The sequence below is a fragment of the Syngnathus typhle genome, linkage group LG14, assembly GCF_033458585.1.
Source record: "Syngnathus typhle isolate RoL2023-S1 ecotype Sweden linkage group LG14, RoL_Styp_1.0, whole genome shotgun sequence".
In the NCBI taxonomy this organism is placed as follows: Eukaryota; Metazoa; Chordata; class Actinopteri; order Syngnathiformes; family Syngnathidae; genus Syngnathus; species Syngnathus typhle.
The window spans coordinates 6,669,494-6,690,925 of record NC_083751.1 but is presented as its reverse complement, the minus strand read 5'-3'; the positions used below and the strand labels follow the sequence as shown (position 1 = coordinate 6,690,925).

The window sequence follows — 21,432 nt, the reverse complement described above, 5'->3', positions numbered from 1 at the left end:
ATTATGTAAATGAGCAATAAACTGGAAAACTATGCTTACAATGGGAGGCTTTCCATGAGGATTAATGATCATGTTGACAAACATAATGAAAATGTTGCTTTAACATAAGTAGTTTGATGGGACTGCAGATTAAAAAAAAGAAAATACGTTGATTTTTTTTTTGGGTCTGATTTCAATCGTACAAGGTTAATTTCCCATATACACAACATGATACAAATGTCCGCTTTATTCCTATTGTCCATTTATTATATTCTTGTTGATCCACATGGAAAGCAACCTATTGTCAGTGCTGGATATGTCATCATTATTTTCCGGTGCGAAGCAGATGACAGTCATTTAAAAAATAAAACATTTTTGTCCGCTGTGACATTTATGACTTGAGCTTGTGCAACATAAACATAGCTTGGTTTAAGTAAGTTTCTTGTTGTGTTCCCAGGTCAAGTCACATAGCATCCGCTCCTTTTATTAAGTACAGCAAGTTGAGGCATTTGCACAGGAAATCGACATCTTTTCTTTACCACGTATACAAGGCGACATAATATGCATAAAAGTACCGGGAATATACTTGAATGCATGTACTTTAGTGTTCTTTTTTTTTTTTCCCCCAGCTCTAACACAGAGCTAAATACAGTGTAAAGTCTACATTTGCATGAGTCAGACCTTTTCTAACATTGCTTCCGTTATTCCATTGTCATCGAGAGAGAAATCGAGACGATTCCTGGATTTAAGAGCATTCTGAGTTTGGGAATGGATCCGGTTGTGTAAACAGGGCAGTCCCTCTTTCCGTGTGGAATGTTTGCAGGTAAACCGCAACCTCATGTCACTCCTCATTTGCTTTGACCTTTCAGAACAGCCACTGCCGCAGTCTGAGTTTGTACGTCCTTTTTTTTTTTTTTTTTATTAGCCATCGGAATCGCCATCTCCCCTGAAAAACAGTTTTTAAAATCAAAGTGCACAGGAGTAGCAGATAAAAGCAGGACGAGTGAGTGGGGAGGTATGATGGCTCTTCCTCAGCAGGTAAAAGGGTCTTAAATATTTTATGATTGAGGTGGGATCCTCTGGCCAGGCACAAAAAAAAAAAAACTTAAAACCCTGCAGATTCTAGAGGGGTGGACCAAAGGACTGGCAGGGGATGTGATGCGGACGGAGCACGGCCTTAAGTTCAGGTGTAACGTGGCATCTCGCACTGTTCACAGCGGTTGAGAGCAGGGTGGTTGAGGAACGTGCAGCTGTCGCAGCTCCACTGGGCACCTTCAAAGTCCTCGTCCCTCTGTGGCCCCGGCACTGGTTTGGGGCAGTGGTCCCCTGTGGACATGTAGAGACACATCAATCAAGTGCTGCGTTACAGCATATGTGTGTGTGTGTGTGTCTATTTTCAAATGTAAATATTATATAGATATTGAATGCACTGGACCTTGCTCACCTTTCTTTTCTGGTTTGGGTGGCACCACTGGGCCAGGCTGAATGTTGTCATAGAAGTTGTTCATCGCTTGTGGATCGAACTTCCCTGTGGCGCAAGAAGATTTCCAAGGAAAGTTTGTATGCATTCTTTATCATCCACAAACATCACAAGTCATGTGACATGTTGACACAAGTCTTGGGTATTTTAAATAGGGACATCTATTGAGATCAGGTACAGGGAAGCTTTTACCTCAGGGGCCGTTACAGGTTTTCTTTTTTGAAGACGTGTATCTTGCCTCAAGTTAGCAGCATAATATTTCGCTCTCTAACATATCCGTGAAGGTCGTGAAGGACAGAAGGGGAAGTAATATGAATAAATGATGTTGAAATAAAATAAATGAAGGAAAGTAATTAATCATATTTAGGTGGGCTGTTCCTCACACAAAACAGCTGTTATTTCTACATCCTGGGGTTAGGAGAGTACGGAGGGAGTGGCGACGCACAGCAGCCACACGCCGGTCACTGATCCAGTAAGCAATCACCAGAATAATTCCGATCATCGAAACACTTTAGTACGCAACTGTCTGAGGATGAAGCTTCGTCCATCACACAATTGTACGCTTCAGGGCCCGGCTGTTTAAACGTCAACGCTTTCAAATTACTCAGTGTTGTTGTTGTTGTTCAGGCCTATGGGGACTTTTGCACGGATTGTTTTGTCTGGCTGTGCACGTGTGCGCGTACCTCTGGACTGCAGCAAATCTGTCTCCTTCAGGGTGCAGTCGATATCAATCTGAAGCTGTCTGTTAAGACTTCGCAATCGAGTCATCTCCTCAGGCTGCGGTAGATAATGCAAAGACAGGAGCACAAATAGAAATAAATTAGACTGAAACATTCCGTCTCCATATCACGGAAGCTCCTTGACAAAAGTTTGGCAAGCACTCACTCTGGGGATAAAGCTGGTCGAGCTGACTCGTCTGAAGCGTCTTTGTAGAGCGTCGTATTCCATGTTGTTGACGTCCGACTTAAGCTGCTCTAGTTTTTGCCTCTCGAGCAGTAGCTCCTTCAGAAGGCGTTCCATCCTGGCTCGTTGGTGGAGCAAGAGAGCTGGAGGTAAACAATTTGATGAGAAGGCGGTAATAAAGGAGAGGGACAGACAAAAAAAATGCGCTAAACCATCCGACGCAATCATCAAGTTTTATTGCCTCTTCTTTTATACAGCTGAGCTAAATAATACCTGCAAGTCCCATACCTTGAGTGTAGGCATAGTCATCTGAGCCCGAGCTCGAACGTCGCGGCATTTGTTGCAATTGACAAGCTATGTTCGCTGGTAGAGCCGAGATGGGGAGGATGGGCGGCGGGGCGGCGCTGCTGGCCCCGAGGTCCACGATGTTGAGCAAAGATTCCGCCTCCGCCACGGGAGGCGAGCCGGGTGGTCGCTGGGCCTGTCCCCCGGGGGAGACTTTGATTTTGAAGGTGTAGGCCGACTGGCCCGGCTGAGGTGAGGAGCTTGGACGGGGCCTTACGGGGCCATGATGCGGCAGGTATATCCCGGGGTGGAAAGATGATGCCGCCGCAGGTACGGTCATTGACACGCCCCTCGAAGGGGAGCCGGGTGATGGACTGGTGGCCATATAAAGTGCGCCCTGGGGGTGGGGTGTGTGCACGGGGGAGTTGCTGCGAGGCCGTGGGCCCTCCAGAGTAATCTCAATCTGGTTCTTAAGGGAGCTTTTCGGGTGATAGGGTCTGTAAACGGGAGTCTGCGGCTGAGGTTGTGGCTGGTGATGGTAGGGCATGCTGGGAAGAGTTGGTGAGGTAATGGGGTGGAAGACATATTGCTGGTGCTGGGATGTCGGCTGGGCTTGGGGCTGATGCTGGGGGGAGCCGTAAGGCGAGCTATAAGTGGGGGTGCTATACGGAGACTGGTGATAAACAGACGTGCCCGAGGAGGACCACGGCGACGGCTGCGGGCTCTGGGAGGGTGAGGGTCGAATATAAAGGGTGGTATTGCTGCTATTAGCATAGTGCCCAGGGGTTATCTGCAAAGCCTGCGGGGCATTGGGTATACTTTGCGAAAGCGTGACTGTGATAGGGTTCATAGTATACCGTGAGACCGGGGAGAAGGTGGGAGACATACCCTGAATTGTCGGTGGAGGAGTGGGAGTGCTGGCTGAACGGCTGTGGTCGTTGATGAAAAAAGGATTGTAACTCGGGGAAGGGGCCATCGTGGCAGGTGCCGACATCGGCTCAGGATAACTGGGTCTCTGGGGGTCAATGTGACTGTCACTCGTGCTGTGGACAATAGAGCGCCCCGCTCCGCCATTTGTTTTGCTTGCTTCTGAGCCCGGGTAGCCCAAGCTTATGTGGAGCATGTGATTTCGACCCAGGCGCCCCTCCTCCGGACTTTGATGGAACTCTCCGTAGAGGTATCGATTACTCTCCTGGGCCAGCAGGTGGCAGCAGAGATCAATGTTATTGTTGTTCTAAAACAGACAGCACAATTTCAACCACAACGTGTTAGAATCTGCACCAATGTTGACTATAGCGGGGTACTTATGAAACATTTTCCTCCAATTATTGTAATAACCCAACAAATGCATCACCAAACTAATATTAGAGGGTGATGTGCAACTCATAGGTATTGGAATATTTATTGCATGGCCAATAGTTGATACTAATTCCAATCGTAACTCCACCCATGTATTTTCTCAAGAGAGTGCAGATACTCCTGTAAAATAACAAATGAGTAATAACTCATTAACTGCCTCCTATTAACAATAAAACATCATCCTTGTAATGCCACCTATTATTCCCAGCAATGCCACCTATTATTCCCATGTGGCACACTCACTGGCCACTAACTTAGGTACGGCTGCAAAATCTAATGAGGTCTTGTATCGTTGCGATAAAGCAAACTCAGAAGTGTAAACCTTTTATTTTAAAAACACCCCTTAGTGTGATGCAATGGCGTTCTACACAGCTGTTCATGCAAATGATAATATACGGAATGAAAGTCTTTCTCTGATTGTGTCAGTAAAAAAAATGGCATTGCCATCTTTACAAAGGCAACTTAGTATAAAGGTGTGACTTAACATGCTTCAAAGCTGCTTTGCTTCATTGTTTTATTTGCACAAAGCCTTGATGGAGCATGAAAAACGAGTCGGTCCTTGATCACAACGTAAAACACGCAAGGGATCCATGCAGTCAAAACGTGCCAAGCCTGCCGAGACAGGAACATAATGCAGGCATAGTTGTCATTCCCCGGTGTTTACACTTGTGGATTTATTTCCATGCAATTTGTGTTTCTGCACATGCACGGTGTTTTTGTCTTTTGCCAGTGTAAACACACCGTATCTGATCTGTGTTACTTGAAATGCACATGGGAGAAAAATAGTCCCCCCACCAAAATTAGCTTGAAATTGTGCAGGTGAAACTAATGAAGTGTTCAATGAGGTCATGCCGTTCAAAATTATGGAAAGATGACAAATTAGAATGATCAATGTTGAGGGAGAAATTGACGTGGCGCCAAAACTTAAATCAAGAAAAATGGTCAGGGATACATGACTGGTTCACTTGTGCAGGGTGTAGGCATGTACCTGCAGAAGGCATTGCGACACCACTCCTTCTGGGATCTCGGGGAAGCGCTGCTTGAGGTCCTGCAGGATGTGATAATCAAGCTGAGAGCCCCCCTGCGCCATCCTCAACCAAAACACCCGCCAAGCCACGGATCCCACAGCCGCAGACACTCAAATGGCCAATATCCTCTCATCCCCTAAGGAGGCTAAAAAGGGGAACAAAAGACAAACGCTGTCACTGGGAGTGAGCGCAGACATCATATTAAAACGAAATGCCTGTCAAATGTTGGGCCAGAGTCAGTGAGTCAGCTGAGACTGTGCAGATCAGACAACTTCGAAAGCCAAAAAGCAGGTCTTAAATTATTTCACTCTCAAAAAAAGAGTGCTTTATCTCGTCGCATGATCACACACTTGTAATAAATTGTACCTAAAATCAGCTTGTTTATCGTTTCACTTACTCTGTTGCACCAAGACACATGCCACGGCTTGCTAACTAGCTAGTGATCGACACAAATAAAAGTGCGATCCAAAATCCCCACGCATGTCATCATCTTCCTGCAACAAGCGAAAACGTGAAATGCATCGTTTTTCCTCAGCAGTCAAAGCATGGCGAATGAGTTTTGCCCACTTCTTGTCTTGGTTTCGTGCTAACGCCCCGAATGCTACCACTCGCTCGGTGTGTTGCTCAGCTGTCAAACGATCAGCTTGTTGATAAACTGGCTAAGCTACATGCTAATAGTAGCCAGCGCTAGCTAGTGACTACATCGTGAAACTTACCATTTTTAGAGAGGTTCTCTCATATGTCAAAACATGGCATGAGTTTCGAGGGCAGTTGTGGTGTCTTGAAAAGAGTGCCTCTGGTGTTGTCAAAAATTAGAGGATGCAATACAACTTGTAGTTTCACATTCCACTAGGCCCGTGCCACTAGATTGCATTGCACGCGAGGACACTATCCTCTCGCGATAACTGATTTTCCCGGACCAGGAAGTTGTTCAAAATGCTCGCTGTCAAATGTACGCATGCGTGACATTTGCCAAGCACAGTCGTTGCTTGTTCAAAGTGATAAATTGCAAATGATGGGAGCAAGTCAAAGATGTGCAAATTACAAGTGAAGCAAGTTTCATGTCGTAACATTCAATTCTCAAGCATCCCAAGTTATTGTGTGTGATTGTGCTTGGTAATAAGAGTTTTCTGCGAGTTTTGGCGATACCTGTTGAGCGGCTGAACTGTTCTGCTTAAGTTGAGCTGAGCCGGATAAATACTTTTTGTTTTACCTCCCACAGAAATATTTATATTCCAAAAAATCCATTGCTTCTTATCTCTGCTGGTTTGCCAACTCAAATCAAGAACAGTTCCAAAATGTTTCTTGTGGTTGAAAAACACTATAACCAGAAAATACTATTGTGTAATCTGTTCAGATAAAACAAACATATTTTTTTATACATTTACAAACATGTAACATACTGAATACATGCAATTAGCATTAAAAAGGTGGATATTGTTATTACTTGGTGATTACCAATTCTTAATTTGCATTTTATAGTTTTTGATTCCTCATTCTTACTGTAACATGCCCCAATGTTTATTAACACGTCTGGTGTGTCCATCCCTATAAGAACCTATATTCCTATAAATTGGCTGCACCCCCCAAAAAATGCTGTTGGTATTGTCCTCCAGCAGCTGAGAGGAAGATCCCAGTCTGACTCAGTTTAACTGTCCTTCCAGTGTTGATCAGTTTCCACAGCTGTGCTGCTATTTAAAGCCGCAGCCTCCCTAATGCCCCACACGACTCCAAACAGTGGAAGACAGAGCCAAGCGTGAACTTTCATATACACCAGGGAAAACCTCAAGAGAAAACCCTTCTGCCTGTCAGTCAGTGCATTGCATTTAAATAACACTATTATATAATGCATTAAAGGATATAATTCATCTTCTCACTGTTGCACTTTTGTGATTTCCCTAAGTACACATTAGCTGGAGCTTTGACCTGCTGGGGTTCCCCCAGACCACAACATTTTAATGAATGCAATGAATGAACCAATAGGAATGTTTAGCTCACTGAGGTTCATGGTTCAAATCTGGGCTATGACGTTACAGCAGTGGTTGTATGTTGTCACTGGTTTTCTTTGGGGCCTCCAGCTTCCTCCAATATTAAGAAAAAAAAACATCCATTAGAGATTGACTGATGATTTTGGGGTCAATATTGCTTCTGTCACCATTAGGGCAGGCATGCTGGTGTTCCTCTCAACTGATTAGTGAGGAATCCTGGCTGGAGCAGGCCAAATGGGAGATAGTGGTGATTGAGGGTCATATTTTCAATGATGTATTCAAAACACAACAAGCCACAATGACGTGAATTAGTAATAATATTTTGGGGCAATTAAGGCAATATTCCAGTATTCCTCAAATATCGGTTTATGTGGACTTTGGGTATATTTGCATAAATTACTGGGGTCACTTGGAAAGGATGTCACTGCTTCTTAAGCATATATGGAATCCTATAAAAAACGTAATCAAGTCTATGTGGCTAAAGATAATGATGCGTGGTGTTAGTGACGTCAGGAATACATTCATTTCCTATGTTAATTTTAACTTCTTAACCGTGGACCAAAAATTGTAATTATTAATATGAACAACATATAATGTAAGGACGCATGTTCGTCTGTTTTGTATTTTAGGCTCGACGTATTTTTGCAGCTGCGAGCGCAGACCATCCGGACAAGCGTCTTCCGCGTGCACGCGCGCGCAACAGCTGAAGCGGGACCGAGCGTGGAATGCGTGTCCACGAGAAAGTCACCAACTTTTTTATGGAAAGCGCACGTCACCAACAGCGACCACCATTCCTCTTTGCACCACCAGACTGGACGCCTTTGGCTCCACACGAGCGTGTTCTGGGGATTATTTATTTAATTTTCTTCTTGAAAAGAAAACCACCCACTAGAGGTAATTTCCTTATTTTATCTTATTCCAGGTGTGTTGCAAGCTACATGTGGGACATTTATTTGAGCAATTACGGTAAATATGTTATTCAGCTACTTTTGTGTTATTACTGAGAGGAATAAAATTCAGAAGTTGTGTAAATTTGAATTAAAAGGCCAATTATTCATAATCAAGTCTCAGTAGAAAACATTTTAGCTTGTAGTTGTATTTGTGTTGTATTACAGCTTTTGTGGGGTTGTTCTGCTACAATAAGTTATTTTCTCAATTCAAAATGATACATGTTTGAGGGCACACAAGTGGATCTTATACAAAATCAAAATATTTGTATAGGGCAATGAGTAATATTGATAGCTCACGAATGGATTCCATAAGCCTCACAATATTGGTAGCCATATGAATGACCCTATCCAATCAGTGATTATAATTCTTTTTAAAATATTTGTATTTATAAATCTGTCCAACAGCTTGAAATATATACAATAGTGCTTTAAAATTTTAGGCCCTAACTTTACAGTCACATTTTAGCGTTGGCTGATTGACTGTCCTCGATCATGGTGTTGTTTGGGCCTTTGTCTGTCCATTTTGTCAAAGGCCTGTGGGCCGACGTGGAGGCCATTATGAACTCTGCAACTGCCTATCTCTCATCAGAAATAGCCATGATCACATGTCCCCCCCCCCCCCCCCCCCAACTCCTAAAATGTGCTATAAATAGCAGCCAGCACCACGGTACTATTGAAGTCTTCCCCAACATACAGCGGAATAGTGCATTTGCTAAAATGGTGGTGAAGTCATAAAAAACTGCTTCATGCTAAAACCTGGAACACAAATACTATTATAGACAAAATGAAATACCTTATATTTTGAAGTCCTTACCATTTTTGTCCTTTTGTTATGCAGCTCCAATTAAAACCAACTTGCCACTTTAATTTAAACATGGCTGAGGTGGCGCAGGTTGAAGCAGGGGTCAAAACAGAAGATGTCCCAAGTAAAAAGGAACATGTGAGCAATGCAGATGAGAAGACAAAGGAGGCACCTGACGCACAGAAGAAAAAGTCTGGTGAGACACACGTGAACGGCGTGGAACACAAGGGGAAGGAGAAAACTAGTGTCGATAAGAATAGAAGAAAGAAAACCACAAAGGTTGTTGAGGAGGAAGCGCCATGTGACGCAACGGAAGAGAAGAATATTTCTGATGTTATGCTCAAAAAAGAGGTGAGGCGGCTGGAGAAGTTATCACCGTTTACATTAACCAATCACTTACTAGCTTCTCATCTTTTCACTGTTAAATGACAGAGACTGCTCCAAACCAGAAAACCCGTAGCCAGAAGCTATGTGCCCAACACGAACAAAGACAAGAATGACGTGACGGGAAAGTTTGAAGCAATGCAGAAGGCCAGAGAAGAGCGCAGCAGGCAGAGGAACAGAAATGAGCAGCAGAAGAGGAAGGAGCAGTACATCAAGGAGAGGGAGTGGAACCGCAAGAAGCAGCAGGTCAAAGCCGATTAAGCCCACTAACCTGCGAGTGTGCCCCGCATGGTGTGATGGATGAGGCACGGCCCACCAACCGCTCTCCGTGAGACCCTGCAACATATAACACATGCTTTCTCTTGACATTGTGTTTCAGTTTTAGTTTGATGACAATAATGGCACAGGGTGTCCTAACAGTGACCGTACACTTGCTGTTTTCTCATGTCGGTCTGAATATTATGTAACAAACTAGAAAAAGGGGAAGTGTATTGTGCCTTGTGGGACACCCATTATGGTATCATTTTTTAACACAAAATGCATGATGAATTGCTCAGATCTTGCATACAATCCATATCACAATTGTTAAAAAAAAAAAAATCCAGGCATCCATTTTCTATAGCGCTCATCCTCATTCACATTCCCTTAGCTAGAGCCGGACTAGCAAATGCATGGATAATTTCCGGCATAATAAATGTGCATATGATGATGAATAAGAATTTTCTAGACTCAAAATTAAAATCCCAAAGATTAGGACGTCCAGTTGAGACAAACTGTGCCCGAGAAGTACAATGGTGAAATAGAAACATTAATACACTGGGATTATTAGTGATACTCGAGCAGAACTAAAGTCCATGTCCCCTGCCCTTTACTAACTGGCCTCACTGCACACACATAGTATGCTCATCTGCTCTCCGTGCAACGGCCCAATCAAAATCCAACCTGTAGGTCACATGACCCACTTATTATCAGGGATTAGGCCTCTGTTCTTGCAGAGCATCGTGGCTCCCAAGCGATCGAGGAGATGATCCCGTCTAAAGTGTAAACACTCACTCCTTCTCCAACTGACACTTTATAGATAAAAGAACTTCTGGCTTCCAGCGATGAGGAGGATGAGGTGAAGCCGGCAAAAGTGGAGAAATCCTACGTCCCCAAAATCACAGGTGAGCCACTCAACTACCAAAAGAAATGGAAGGTGAAAGATATGAGTTTGTGTTGTTGAATCCTCAGGTAGTGTGAAGGGGAAGTTTGCCGAAATGGAGAAGCAGAGGCAAGAGGGGGAGAGGAAAAAGATGGAAGGTGAGAGGAGAAGGAGGGAAACTCAAGACAATTTGGAAAAAGACAAAATCAAAAGAGAATTGGCCAAGAAGGCAGCTGAGGTAAGTACAAATAAGATTCAAATTAAAAACATGACTCAGCTACAATAAAAAGCAAATGGATTTTCAGTAAAAGCAAATTAAATATTGGTGGGTATTTATACCTTCAGAAAGTCTGCAGACGTTATGTAATGGTGCCAGACAGGTGATTACAAGCCATTGAGCATAGCTATCCTATTTTTCCTCTCATTCTCACCTACATAGTTTGTTTCTTCATTTTTTTTTCTTTTTCAAAAGGCACCCAAAATAATTTTTAGGACGTTAAAGGAAAGGCTTGAGATTGCTCTTCACATGGACTGTTTTGTCTATCCACTTTTAGCGTGCCCTATTATTGTCTCGTGTTTGTCCTGCTTAGAGTTGACCTGGTCATTGAGAAACAAGCTGCCAGGTGTAGACAGCATATGACTGGCAACTGTTTCCCACACCTCCTGGTGAGCGTAGACCTCCTCAATGTGCCGCCAAAATTAGACTGTGTTATCTGTAACAGACGTTCATACTGACACAAACCCAAACGGCCACAGACTGACATTCTTAGCCTTGCAACTGACTTGACCAATATTCATAGAGAAAAGTAGGTTTAAATAATTTAAATTATTCAATAGGTCTAAACCAGGGGTGTCAAACTCATTTTGTTGCGGGACGCATTGTTTCCTTCCATTATGACTGTCAACGCCTGATATTATATACAATATAAGCTACACAAGAAACTAATGAATAACTTAGTAGCTTTGAAATCAGTGACGAGTAAACACTGTTCAAATAGTTGAAAAAGATCAATAGAAATGTTATAATTATAGAAATAGTAATAAGTAATATAAATTGCCAGGAATATTTGTAGTTTTTAAAAGTGAAGACAATTTGCAATTTTAGTATTGACACATGAAGTCGATCCACGAGTTGTCTTCGCGGCCCACATAAAATGATGTTATGTTTGATATCTATGGTCTAAATGATGATATGAGTAGAAGTCTTGTGATGTGACAGCTGTGACAAAGTGCAAAGGCTCGAACTCATGATTACTTTATGTCTCCTTCCTACAACTGATTCAAATGATCAGCTCATCAATGAGCTTTGAAGAAGCCTGATAGGGATGATCATTTGAATCAGGTGTCTTGGAGGAAAGAGACCTGGTGAAAATTCAGGCATGCACATTTTGAGATTTGAATTTCCTCCAACGTTGCTGACAGAAAAATGTGGAATTACAGGAAGGAGATGACAGCATCTTGGTTCGTGTGGTTCCCACCAAGCCATCACGAGCTCCAGGCAGAATCAAAGTGAACTTTGAGGATATGGAGAAGAATCGAGAAGAGGAGTTGAAGAAGTCAGCGGAGGAAGAGAAGAAGAGACGCTACGATGACAACAGACGCTCTTTCAGGGAGGCCAAACGACGCTCCATTGTCCCTGAGGTCGGAAAGTAAAAAAAATTCATATGCAAGCTTTATTTTTACAGCTAACATTGAACCCTGCTTTTTTTTTCTGATAGGATGAAGAGGAGATCGCGGAGAAGGTGCAGGTGACTCCAGGAAAGTTGAAAATGACGTTTGAGGAACTGGAAAAGGAAAGGCAGGAGCAGAGAAAAAAGCAAGCTGAGGAGGAAGCCAAACGTCGCCTCCAACAAGAGAAGAAAGCTTTTGAGGAGGCCCGACTGGGATTGGTAAATGTTTCCAAATGAATCCACTTCCGTTCTTTTAGCCTGAGTGATTGTTTCAAGATCTCGTAAGTGGGTGTTGTGACCAGTTAGTAACCCTGTTAGTAACCTTGCGTCTTTCCAGGATGAAGATGAGGAAGGCACTCAAGCAACATCCCCGGACGACAAGGAAGACTTCCGACCCGGAAAACTGAGATTGAGCTTTGAAGAACTTGAGAAGCAACGAGTCGAGGAGGAGCGCAAGAAGGCAGAGGAAGAAGCCAAGAGACGAATGGAGGAGGAAAGAAGAGCTTTTGCTGAAGCCAGAAAGAGCATGGTAAATATTGATTGATAGAGTACTGTACAGTAATCAATTAAAAAGTATGTCCCAATACTTTTGTCCATCAGTTGTGGACTAAAGACTTGCGTTGTCACACAGCTGGTCGACGAAAACGACGAGGCTCTGATGGCCTTACTGAACCTGGAGGGCAGCGAACCTGGAAAGATCTGCGCCAGTTTTGAGGAGCTGGAGCGCCAGAGAAGAGAGGAAGAGCAGAAGAAGGCAGAGGAGGAGGCCAAGAAGAGATTGGAAGAGGAGAAGAGGCTCTTTGCCGAGGCACGAAAAAGCATGGTAAGTCCTCACGACCAAAGACTTGGACTGTTTTGAATCCGTCTCACTCTCTCTATTTTATGAATGTGTGTAGGTTCTGGATGACGAGGGTGATTTATTGAGGACGGAATCGCAGGAGGCGCTACACCCAGGGAAACTGGAGATGAACTTTGAGGAGCTGCTGAAGGAGAAGGAGGAAGCCGAAAGGAGACGCAAGGCAGATGAGCGCAAACAGAAACTGGAGAAGGAGAAGCAGGAGTTTGAACAGCTACGGCAAGAGATGGGCGAGGTTAGATGCTATCAGAGTTGGAAATATACATATTTTTGCCCCCGTCCCAATACTTTTGTCCAAACAAGACATCCTTTCTCTTTTTCACAGGAAGAAGTGAATGAAAGCTCCAACATTGTAAATAATGAGTACGAAGAGTTGACCAAACTCAAGAGGACGGGCTCCATCCAAGCCAAGAACCTCAAGTCCAAGTTTGAGAAGATCAAGCAGTTGACTGAAGAGGAGATTCAGAAAAAGATTGACATGGAAAGAGCTCGGAGGAAGGCTGTCGATGATGAAATTAAAGAGAGAGAAGCTGAACGCTTCCAAGAGGTATGATCTGAAATACCTTAGCTTTTTATGGTTGTGTGAGGTCACCAAAACCTTGTATTGATGGAGACAATTGTCCCATTTGTTGTTTTTAGGAAGATGACGAAAGCCAAATGACTTCGGCGAGAGGTGAGGAGTCTCCATTCAAACAGAAGGTGGACATGCGAGCCAGGTTTGAACAAATGGCCAAAGCTAGAGAAGATGAGGAGAAAAAAAGGATAGAGGAACAGAAGCTACAGAGAATGCAGTTTGAACAACAGGAGATCGACGCTGCCCTCCAAAAGGTACCTTTGCAAGAAGTCTTCGCGGGCCACATAAAACCATGTGGTGGGCCCTGGGTATCTGGCCCCCGGGCCTTGAATTTGACACCTATGTTTTTCATCCACTTGTAGAAAAAGGACGACGACGTCGAAGACGAGGCAAGCATCGTCAACGGTTCCTACGAGGACGACGAAGATCAAGCCAGGTCGGGCGCCCCGTGGTTCAAGAAACCTCTCAAAAACCAGTCTGTGGTGGACTCGGAGCCCGTCCGCTTCACCGTCAAGATCACCGGAGAGCCAAAGCCGGAGGTGACCTGGTGGTTTGAAGGCGAGATGCTCCAAGACTGCGAAGACTATCAGTACATCGAGAGAGGGGAGACGTACTGCCTCTACCTGCCTGAGACCTTCCCCGAAGACGAGGGCGAGTATATGTGCAAGGCGGTGAACAGCCGAGGCACGGCGGCGAGCACCTGCATCCTCACGATAGAAAGTAAGAGCACCCTGGTGTGACCGACAGCATGCCTGCATGAAACATCTAAGCAGACTGCATGCTCCTCTTCTTCGGTAAATGAGCCACAGGTAACAGCGCCTCTGTTTCTGTTTTACAGCTTATGACTACTGAGGTTCTTCCGACTGCTGGGAAATTTCCCTGTTGTCAATTTCATTTGTCCCTCAAGAGGGATGCAAGTGGATGTATGCTCGGCATTCCTAAGGGAGGCATACACAGAAATACATAAAGCCAGAATGTTTACTTGTCAATTGGTTGTAAAGTTGAACTTAATAATGAAGGGCGTGACCTGTGCCAAAACAATAACGAGATTTTTGTTTAGTCGCATACAGGTTTGCAATTTGACATGAATCTTCTGCAATAATCTCAAATGATGTAACGTTTTGTTTTTCAACATACCAGCAATTGTTGTTGTGATGCTCACCTGAAGTGACACTGACATGGTATCATTTTCTTTAATTTAATTTAACACTTAAATTGAATACATCATAATAAATGAATTTTTCAAGCTTTTAGCCATGTTAAAATGTAAAGTGAAGAGCTATTCCCATACTGCCCCTGCCAAAAAACAACAACAGACAAACAAACAAAAAAACACAACCATTTACACAGAGCAGCTGTCCCTGCAACTTGATTTTGGTGCATCACGTAAATATGACAATATTTTTCCACGTACCATCTGCAATCCAATTAGACCACCATTGTGCCAAAGGTAACATATAATCATATAAAAGGTGAAAAAAAGGTCAAACGCCTCAAATAACATGATACAGTAGTGAGTCTCTTGACAACGGCTCTATCATATTGTAAAAAAAACAAAAACTGAGCATCATCATTTTAATTAAAATTGTTTGATTACGTAATCATCCTCTGAAATGCCCTTTTGTTCTTTTAAGTTATTTTTACTTGTATTGCTCTTGTTACATTTGATATTCAGTTGTGCTGGACGGTAGTTAACTATTTCATGGTGTGACAAAGAAACCATAGGCTTGTGTTCTTATTTGTCATACATTTTAGGAGAAAATGTTTTAATAAAATGATGAATAATAGCTGCACTTGGTGTCCTTTATTACATGGACAAGGCCTGCAGACTTGGTGTGTGCATTTTACCTTTAGACAAGCGCTGGGGATCCACACCTGAAATAAAAATACAGCGTCATTGGTTGTGAATGAGATTTTTCAAAATGCCCACAAAAAGTACAACAATCTACAGTAACACATTTAATGTTCCTTTTATGTTGAGCATTCTGTGTGGCTTTGGAGCTAAGTAAACCTCTAGAGTAAAATCATCTTTTTCTCCTAAGATTAAAAAAAGAAGTAAAAATGTATTAAGTATAGGTGGGTGTTAATAAAGCACGTATTGGTACTTTCTTAATATCTTCTTTTTTTTTGCAGGTGTATCAATGTGACCACATTGATTTTTATTTACAAGATATGTCTGCTGCCTTGTTTGTATCATCACCATAGTAACGTACGTGGGCGCGCTTTAGCCGGACGGAGCAGGATTGCTCTCGCTTAAAAGCAAAACAGTATTTATTTTAGTATTGGAATACATTACATTATAAAGTAATTCTTATACTCACACTCATATATAATATTTGAACATTTTTAATTTTCCAAATTTTGGAAAAACAAAGCGGAGCAGAGCCAACAAGGACGCGCACGTACTGAAACGTAACACGTTAGCCTACGTCATCACAAGACCCCGCCCACTCGCGACTTATCCAAATACTGTTTATATACGGTATGTTTTTTATTTTGGTTTTAAGGAGTTATTTCGTGGATGTTTTCTCTATTCTAGTAAAATACGTTCACTCGTGTGTGCGTGTGCGTGATTTAGCAGATCACACTGGCAGTGAACGCTAAGCAAGTCGGCCGCTTCTTGTGTGCTAGATCGTTGCAAAGTTGGCTCAGTTTTCTCCACAGCGATGGTCATTTGTGTGGAGGAGGTGTCCGCGTCCCTCGTGCGGGAATATCTGAGCAGAAAGGTACGTTGAATGACGAGTTGAGGGGAGAAAAACATTCTAGTCTGTGCTCGCCTTTCCCCTTTTCCATCTCGAGAGCAGACTGCAAGCTTTGATCGCGCACCCAAAAATGGAAGGCTTCAAAAATTTCGTGTCGCTTGATCATCCTACGCATGCATGCTACAAATGTCAAACATTTTCTGAAATTTCCAGTTAACAAAGGCAAACACCATCGGATAATATCTTGATGCTCACCTGTAATCAACGTGCAGGGACTCAAGAAGACGATCGCGTGCATGGATGAAGAGCGTCCACGCACACAGTCCAGCATCAACAACAGATCCCACTTGAGACAAGTTCTGCACATTGAGGATCTGTACAAAGCAAATAAGGTCAAGATCTTCAAACATTTCCACACAGCACATATTACACATTTATGTGCTATATTTACCTTCTAATGACATTAACGTTACTACAGGCTCAGAGTTCACCTTTGAGGACTTTACTGGAAATCATTGTCAAGCATCACATTGAAGGTCACAAAGATGACCCGATGGCCTGTGAAGGCAACGACAGCTCACTCTGTCTTCTTCCTGCAAAAACTCTGTCTCAAAAGAACGGAAGCAACTCAGATCACAGTTCAGCGTCTTTTGTTTCTGGTGATCACATCAAATTAAGGTAGTCAATAAATAAGTTTATGACTAAGTTATATTGTTTTCCTAAAAACTAAACGGAATGTCTCTCACAGGTCACATGACAAGGAAGCATCCTCGCCTCCACGGGTGGTACTGTCACTTGATAGACAGGGAATTATGAACCACAGTGAAACTAGGACGTGGTTGAATGCCTCAGTAGATGAAACCCGCCAGTGTAGGATGACGTCTCTACATGATCACGATCGCCTTACTGAAACTGTAAACAATTCTCCCGTCAATGAAGTCAGTCAAAGGAGCCGACCCAGTCGGGTTCGACGCGGTATCTTGGCGGGACCGATATCCAGCACCCTTCAGGTACGAACCTGATTGGCGCTTCTAAGAAAGACACCTTGAGTCATCTCTCACTGTCGTATTTCAGGAGTCAACCAAACAACGGCAGAGTCGAAAGGTTGTCACCCCTCAGCTGCCGTTCAGGAAAGAAGAGGAACCCAGACAGTCTTGGGATAGACTGTCAGGGAAAAGTTACCAACAAAATGTCTTGAAAAAATCCCAAAGTGATGCTACAGAGGGAGTGAAGAGCTTGGAGGAAGAGGGAGAAGGCAGATATGACAAAAAAATGTAAAGCCCTTTTATCTAACTGCACATCAAACTATTGTTGTGCTGATGATTCTGTGTCTTCTCTTGTAGAGTGAAGTCCAAGACGCAGCCAAATGTGAGAGATTTGTCTGAGTTGGTGTTAGGTAAGTTTTTGTTTTAATCTTTTTAGGGGGCAGCACATGCCTCACAGATGAATGGTGAACGGCTTTGTGATTTATTTTCTCCACTACATTGAAATTTGAATGGATGAATGAATCTTCTTGAGACATCTTTTGAGCTGCCATAGCTGATGATGCGTTTGATTTATTTTGTTCAGATGACATTGACGATGAGTTGCCAGAATTCCCCAAAATATCCATCAAGAACTCGGCAACTGCAGCGAGCAGCCACACAATCTGTCCAATGGACCAACACACCGCCTCGGTTGTTGTTGATTTACCCCATGGGGGGGGGGGGGATCAAATAAAGACCAAAGATATATTTATTTTTGCTTTTGCTGTGCCCAGGAATTGAAATCGATTCTACTTGGCTCAAGTCTCAAATGTTTCACCGTCGAATGGCGAAATCAGGGCTTCGGGTTCTCCGACACGCATGACTTGAGATATGGAGTGGTGCAGAAAAAGGTGGCCATAACATTACTTCAGGGGTGTCAAACTTGTTTTTCTCGCAGGCCGCATCGTAGCCATAACTCCCCTCGGAGGGCCATTATGATTGTCAACGTCTTCTATATACAGTATAGGCTACAAAACAAACTGATGAATAACTAGTTTTAAAATCAGGTCAAATATTTTAAAAAGACATATGGCAACAAAAACTGCAAACAATAGCTCTATTTTTTTTAAAAGTGAAGACAATTTGTAATTTTAGTAATGACACAAAGTGCAAAATTTGTCTTCGTGGGCCACATAAAATGATGTGACGGGCTGTATCTGGCCCCCGGGCCTTCAGTTTGACACCTATGTAGTACTTTAACTGTCACAAAAATATATTTTTTCTGTGCTCTTAATATGTTGTGTGTTTATTTCCTAGGGTGGTCCTTGTGGGGTTCTAGCTTCCATCCAAGCTTTCGTTTTAAAGAAACTTCTCTTTGAAAACATAGACAGTAGTTACACAAGACTTCAGTATGTTGTACTTTCCTTCCATATGTTGCATTATTCACTATTACACATCATATTATGTCTAAATCAAGCTTTTCGGTGCTTCTTTACTTTGTAGCCACTTGACCTCCATACACAACTTTTGTTCTCAGGCGTTTAAGGCCAACAAATGCAACCAGAAGAAAATGTCTGGTTTTAGCTGTGGCTGAAGTCCTGTGGCGGGCCGGCGACGAGAAACAAGCCACAGTAGCAATGTAAGAGTTATGAATCCTCTTTAATTGCAGCCTGTGCCTTCTTTCCAGTATTGCAAATGATGGTACGTGTTCAATAAATTTACATTCTCTTTTGTTTCAAAACAGAAACTCTGGAAGAATGCTTTTCACTCCAAGCGGACATTACAAATCTGAAGGAGTGCTTGAAAAGGTATAAACATGCTTTTGAACATCTCATTAAGTACAAATTGTGGAACTTTTGAAGTTAAACAAAATGCAAAGCTCGAAATAATTATCGCAGATGTTTTGCTCATCAATTGAGTAGTAATGTACACATTTTGACTAGAATTTTGTTTGTTTCTTTCTTGGTTGTTTTAGATCAACTGTTTCACAGTGGACAGCATTAAAAATCTGCAATCACTACTGGAGCAAAACATTGACCAGGTAGGTGAGCTCCTGTGTTGTCGCTTAATAAAAATAGACATTATTACCATCAAATATGGCCGTTCATTTTAGGAACAGGCAAATAAGAAAAACATTAACTTTATGGGCAGGCTCAACTTCAAATATTGTATGCTAATGTACCTTTACTGCTCTGTATCATTGATCCAGTTTGAGACAGGGGAGCTGGGATGTCTACTGCTGACCATATCTGCCGTCCTGTCTCGATCTATTGATAAGTATGGAACATAAAAAGACAATTTTCAATAAAACAAAGTAGACAAATCACTGTTGTTGTTTTTTTAAATAAAAAATATCTTTTGTCAGACTGAAAGAAGATATGGACGTGGCCACCACCGCACTCATTGGTGCTCATGGCTACTGCACTCAAGTATGCAAACAATAACTTTTTTTTTTTCAAACAAAGTTGCATATACTTCGGTATTTTTTCCAACATGGTACTGTAATACTTTGTTTACCGCATTACCTTTTGTATTTGTGCCAACCAGGAGCTTGTCAACCTTCTGCTGGTGGGACGAGCAGTTTCAAACGTCTTTGACGGCAATGTGGAGCTGGACTCGGGCAACGGCAACTCTACGCTGCTCAAGGGCATTAAATCTCACTGTAATATTGGCCTTCTGTCCCTGTTTGAACATTATAACATCTTTAAGGTGAGCCACATTTATTCCATTATTCACATTTACAAACACAAGTACTTAACATTATAATAATAATAAAAAAAGAAGCCATTTGAAAATCATAAATGCCACCACTTTCTCTTTTTTGAGTTTCAGATATAAAATTCAAAGCCTATCATAATTGTCTTCAAAGAAAAATGTGAATGTGTTCCTGTTATTATTGCCTCACCGCAATCAAGCAGAGAATGATGCCAAAATGCATTTTGAGATAATTGTAATCAAGACTGTGATTGCTGTAATGTTCCCTTAAAAGGTTGCCTAAGGGCAGCCCTTTTGAACTACTCATCTTTTTAACAATCTGTTTAATTTCTTTTAGGTTGGAGACTTTCTGAAGAACCCCCTTTTCCCCATTTGGGTAGTGTGCAGTGAAAGCCACTTCAGTGTGCTGTTTGGCCTGCAGGAGGAGCTGTTGACAAATCAGGACAAAAGTGTAGAGTTCGACCTGTACTATTATGACGGCTTGGCCAATCAGCAGGAAGAGATCCGCCTCACTGTCTGTGAGTCAACTTTTTTTTTCCAATTCTTGGTGTAATTAAAATGTATGTTTTAGTAAAAAAAAAAAAAAGAAATCATAACATTTTAATTTTTTTTTTAGCTGTCGGCAAATCAGATTTGAGCTGTCAAGATGCTGATTTAATTCCTCCCCTGGAACTCTGCATTCGAACAAGGTGAGCCTGTTTGCTTTTAAAGCAGTTTTTAAAATTAGTGAGATAAAATTGCTATAATGAATGAAGATCCATAGTTAATCAAATAGACTATTGTAGCAATGATTGTCTTTGCTTCAGTTTAGTGGCGGTGGAATCATTGAAAGGTCCAAAATAGTAGATTGCGGAACTATAGGCAGAATCTAATTTGCATATTTTGTCGTTTTCAGGTGGAAAGATGCATTTGTGAGTTGGAATGACACAGAGCCAATTCTATGAATCCCTGGGTGATTTTATAATACTTTTCTAAGATGATTAAGACATTCCTTATCTATGTTTTCTCAGCATACATTCTAAGTTTGACACGTTGATGCCTATACCTTTTCCCTCACTCAATGCGGAATGCTGATGGTTATGATTCATCATATGACTGCATAGCTCAAATACTTGATGTTGTTGACCATAAGACTCCTTAAAAAACAAATTTATTTTGAGCATTATTAACATTCTGGATACAAATGCGTATTCATAATCACATTTTTTATATTTATTAAAAAAGCATAGTATATTGAAAAAACAAATACAAATTTTACTTTGTTCTATTTTTATTAGGTTCGGCTGCAGCTTTTAAATAATTGATTTACCACAGAGGCCTTTAGCTCGTCATCACGCCAAGATAGTTGTTTATATTTTTTAATCGAGGTGAGATGCATTCTACTTCTTAGACTAGTTGGGGAAAAAAAATCACGTCTTAATGTTCAATATTTTTCATTTTGTCTTAATGTACAGCTGACCATATGTGTTGAATCAAGGACAGAGAACAAAAGTGAAGTATTCTACAATGATGATGTTCTGACTTATCTTTATTTTTATTTCACTCATCTGGAATGTATACTGTAATAAAATGATTTAATCACATAACGGTGCTTATGCATTTCCATCCTTGCGCTATCTCCCAAAATAATACATTAAAAATACAATATCCA

General features: G+C 42.0%; 3 protein-coding genes and 1 long non-coding RNA gene across 11 annotated transcripts; 2 read left to right on the top strand and 2 right to left on the bottom strand.

The window, feature by feature from the left end:
* Nucleotides 1–437: 437 nt before the first annotated feature.
* tab3 (TGF-beta activated kinase 1 (MAP3K7) binding protein 3) lies at nt 438–5,948 on the bottom strand. Of its 3 annotated transcripts, XM_061296943.1 has the most exons (8): nt 5,602–5,690; nt 5,432–5,528; nt 4,995–5,179; nt 2,651–3,881; nt 2,345–2,505; nt 2,143–2,236; nt 1,424–1,507; nt 438–1,305 (listed from the first exon to the last, which is right to left on the bottom strand). In XM_061296943.1, the coding sequence occupies exons 3-8, from the start codon at nt 5,094–5,096 to the stop codon at nt 1,163–1,165; spliced, it is 1,815 nt and encodes a 604-aa protein (XP_061152927.1). In that variant the 5' UTR covers nt 5,097–5,179; nt 5,432–5,528; nt 5,602–5,690; the 3' UTR covers nt 438–1,162. The 3 variants fall into 3 exon arrangements, with proteins under 3 accessions (XP_061152927.1, XP_061152925.1, XP_061152926.1); XM_061296941.1 differs by lacking the exons at nt 5,432–5,528; nt 5,602–5,690 and adding an exon at nt 5,751–5,948; XM_061296942.1 differs by having other exon boundaries at nt 5,432–5,687.
* A 1,074-nt stretch (nt 5,949–7,022) lies between these two features.
* On the bottom strand, nt 7,023–16,439 carry LOC133166764 (uncharacterized). Its single transcript, XR_009717849.1, has 4 exons — nt 16,357–16,439; nt 15,248–15,274; nt 8,787–9,494; nt 7,023–7,116 (listed from the first exon to the last, which is right to left on the bottom strand). It is a non-coding gene; the product is annotated as an uncharacterized LOC133166764 (long non-coding RNA).
* Nucleotides 8,847–14,139, top strand: nexn (nexilin (F actin binding protein)). Its single transcript, XM_061296920.1, has 12 exons — nt 8,847–9,125; nt 9,207–9,404; nt 10,237–10,321; nt 10,389–10,537; nt 11,740–11,940; nt 12,018–12,188; nt 12,307–12,498; nt 12,601–12,792; nt 12,866–13,060; nt 13,151–13,372; nt 13,465–13,653; nt 13,762–14,139. The coding sequence occupies exons 1-12, from the start codon at nt 8,847–8,849 to the stop codon at nt 14,137–14,139; spliced, it is 2,451 nt and encodes an 816-aa protein (XP_061152904.1).
* On the top strand, nt 15,830–21,361 carry mindy4 (MINDY lysine 48 deubiquitinase 4). Of its 6 annotated transcripts, XR_009717836.1 has the most exons (20): nt 15,830–16,125; nt 16,374–16,493; nt 16,580–16,779; nt 16,850–17,111; nt 17,176–17,375; nt 17,445–17,497; nt 17,671–17,780; nt 17,861–17,977; nt 18,384–18,475; nt 18,604–18,705; nt 18,811–18,874; nt 19,042–19,107; nt 19,276–19,343; nt 19,432–19,495; nt 19,614–19,775; nt 20,119–20,299; nt 20,398–20,470; nt 20,677–20,733; nt 21,059–21,148; nt 21,236–21,340. XR_009717836.1 is itself a non-coding variant. In XM_061296927.1 (19 exons), the coding sequence occupies exons 1-18, from the start codon at nt 16,066–16,068 to the stop codon at nt 20,723–20,725; spliced, it is 2,043 nt and encodes a 680-aa protein (XP_061152911.1). In that variant the 5' UTR covers nt 15,830–16,065; the 3' UTR covers nt 20,726–20,733; nt 21,059–21,361. The 6 variants fall into 6 exon arrangements, 4 of the variants coding, with proteins under 4 accessions (XP_061152911.1, XP_061152913.1, XP_061152910.1 ...); XR_009717835.1 differs by having other exon boundaries at nt 20,677–21,148; nt 21,236–21,341; XM_061296927.1 differs by having other exon boundaries at nt 21,059–21,361.
* The last annotated feature ends 71 nt before the right edge of the window (nt 21,362–21,432 follow it).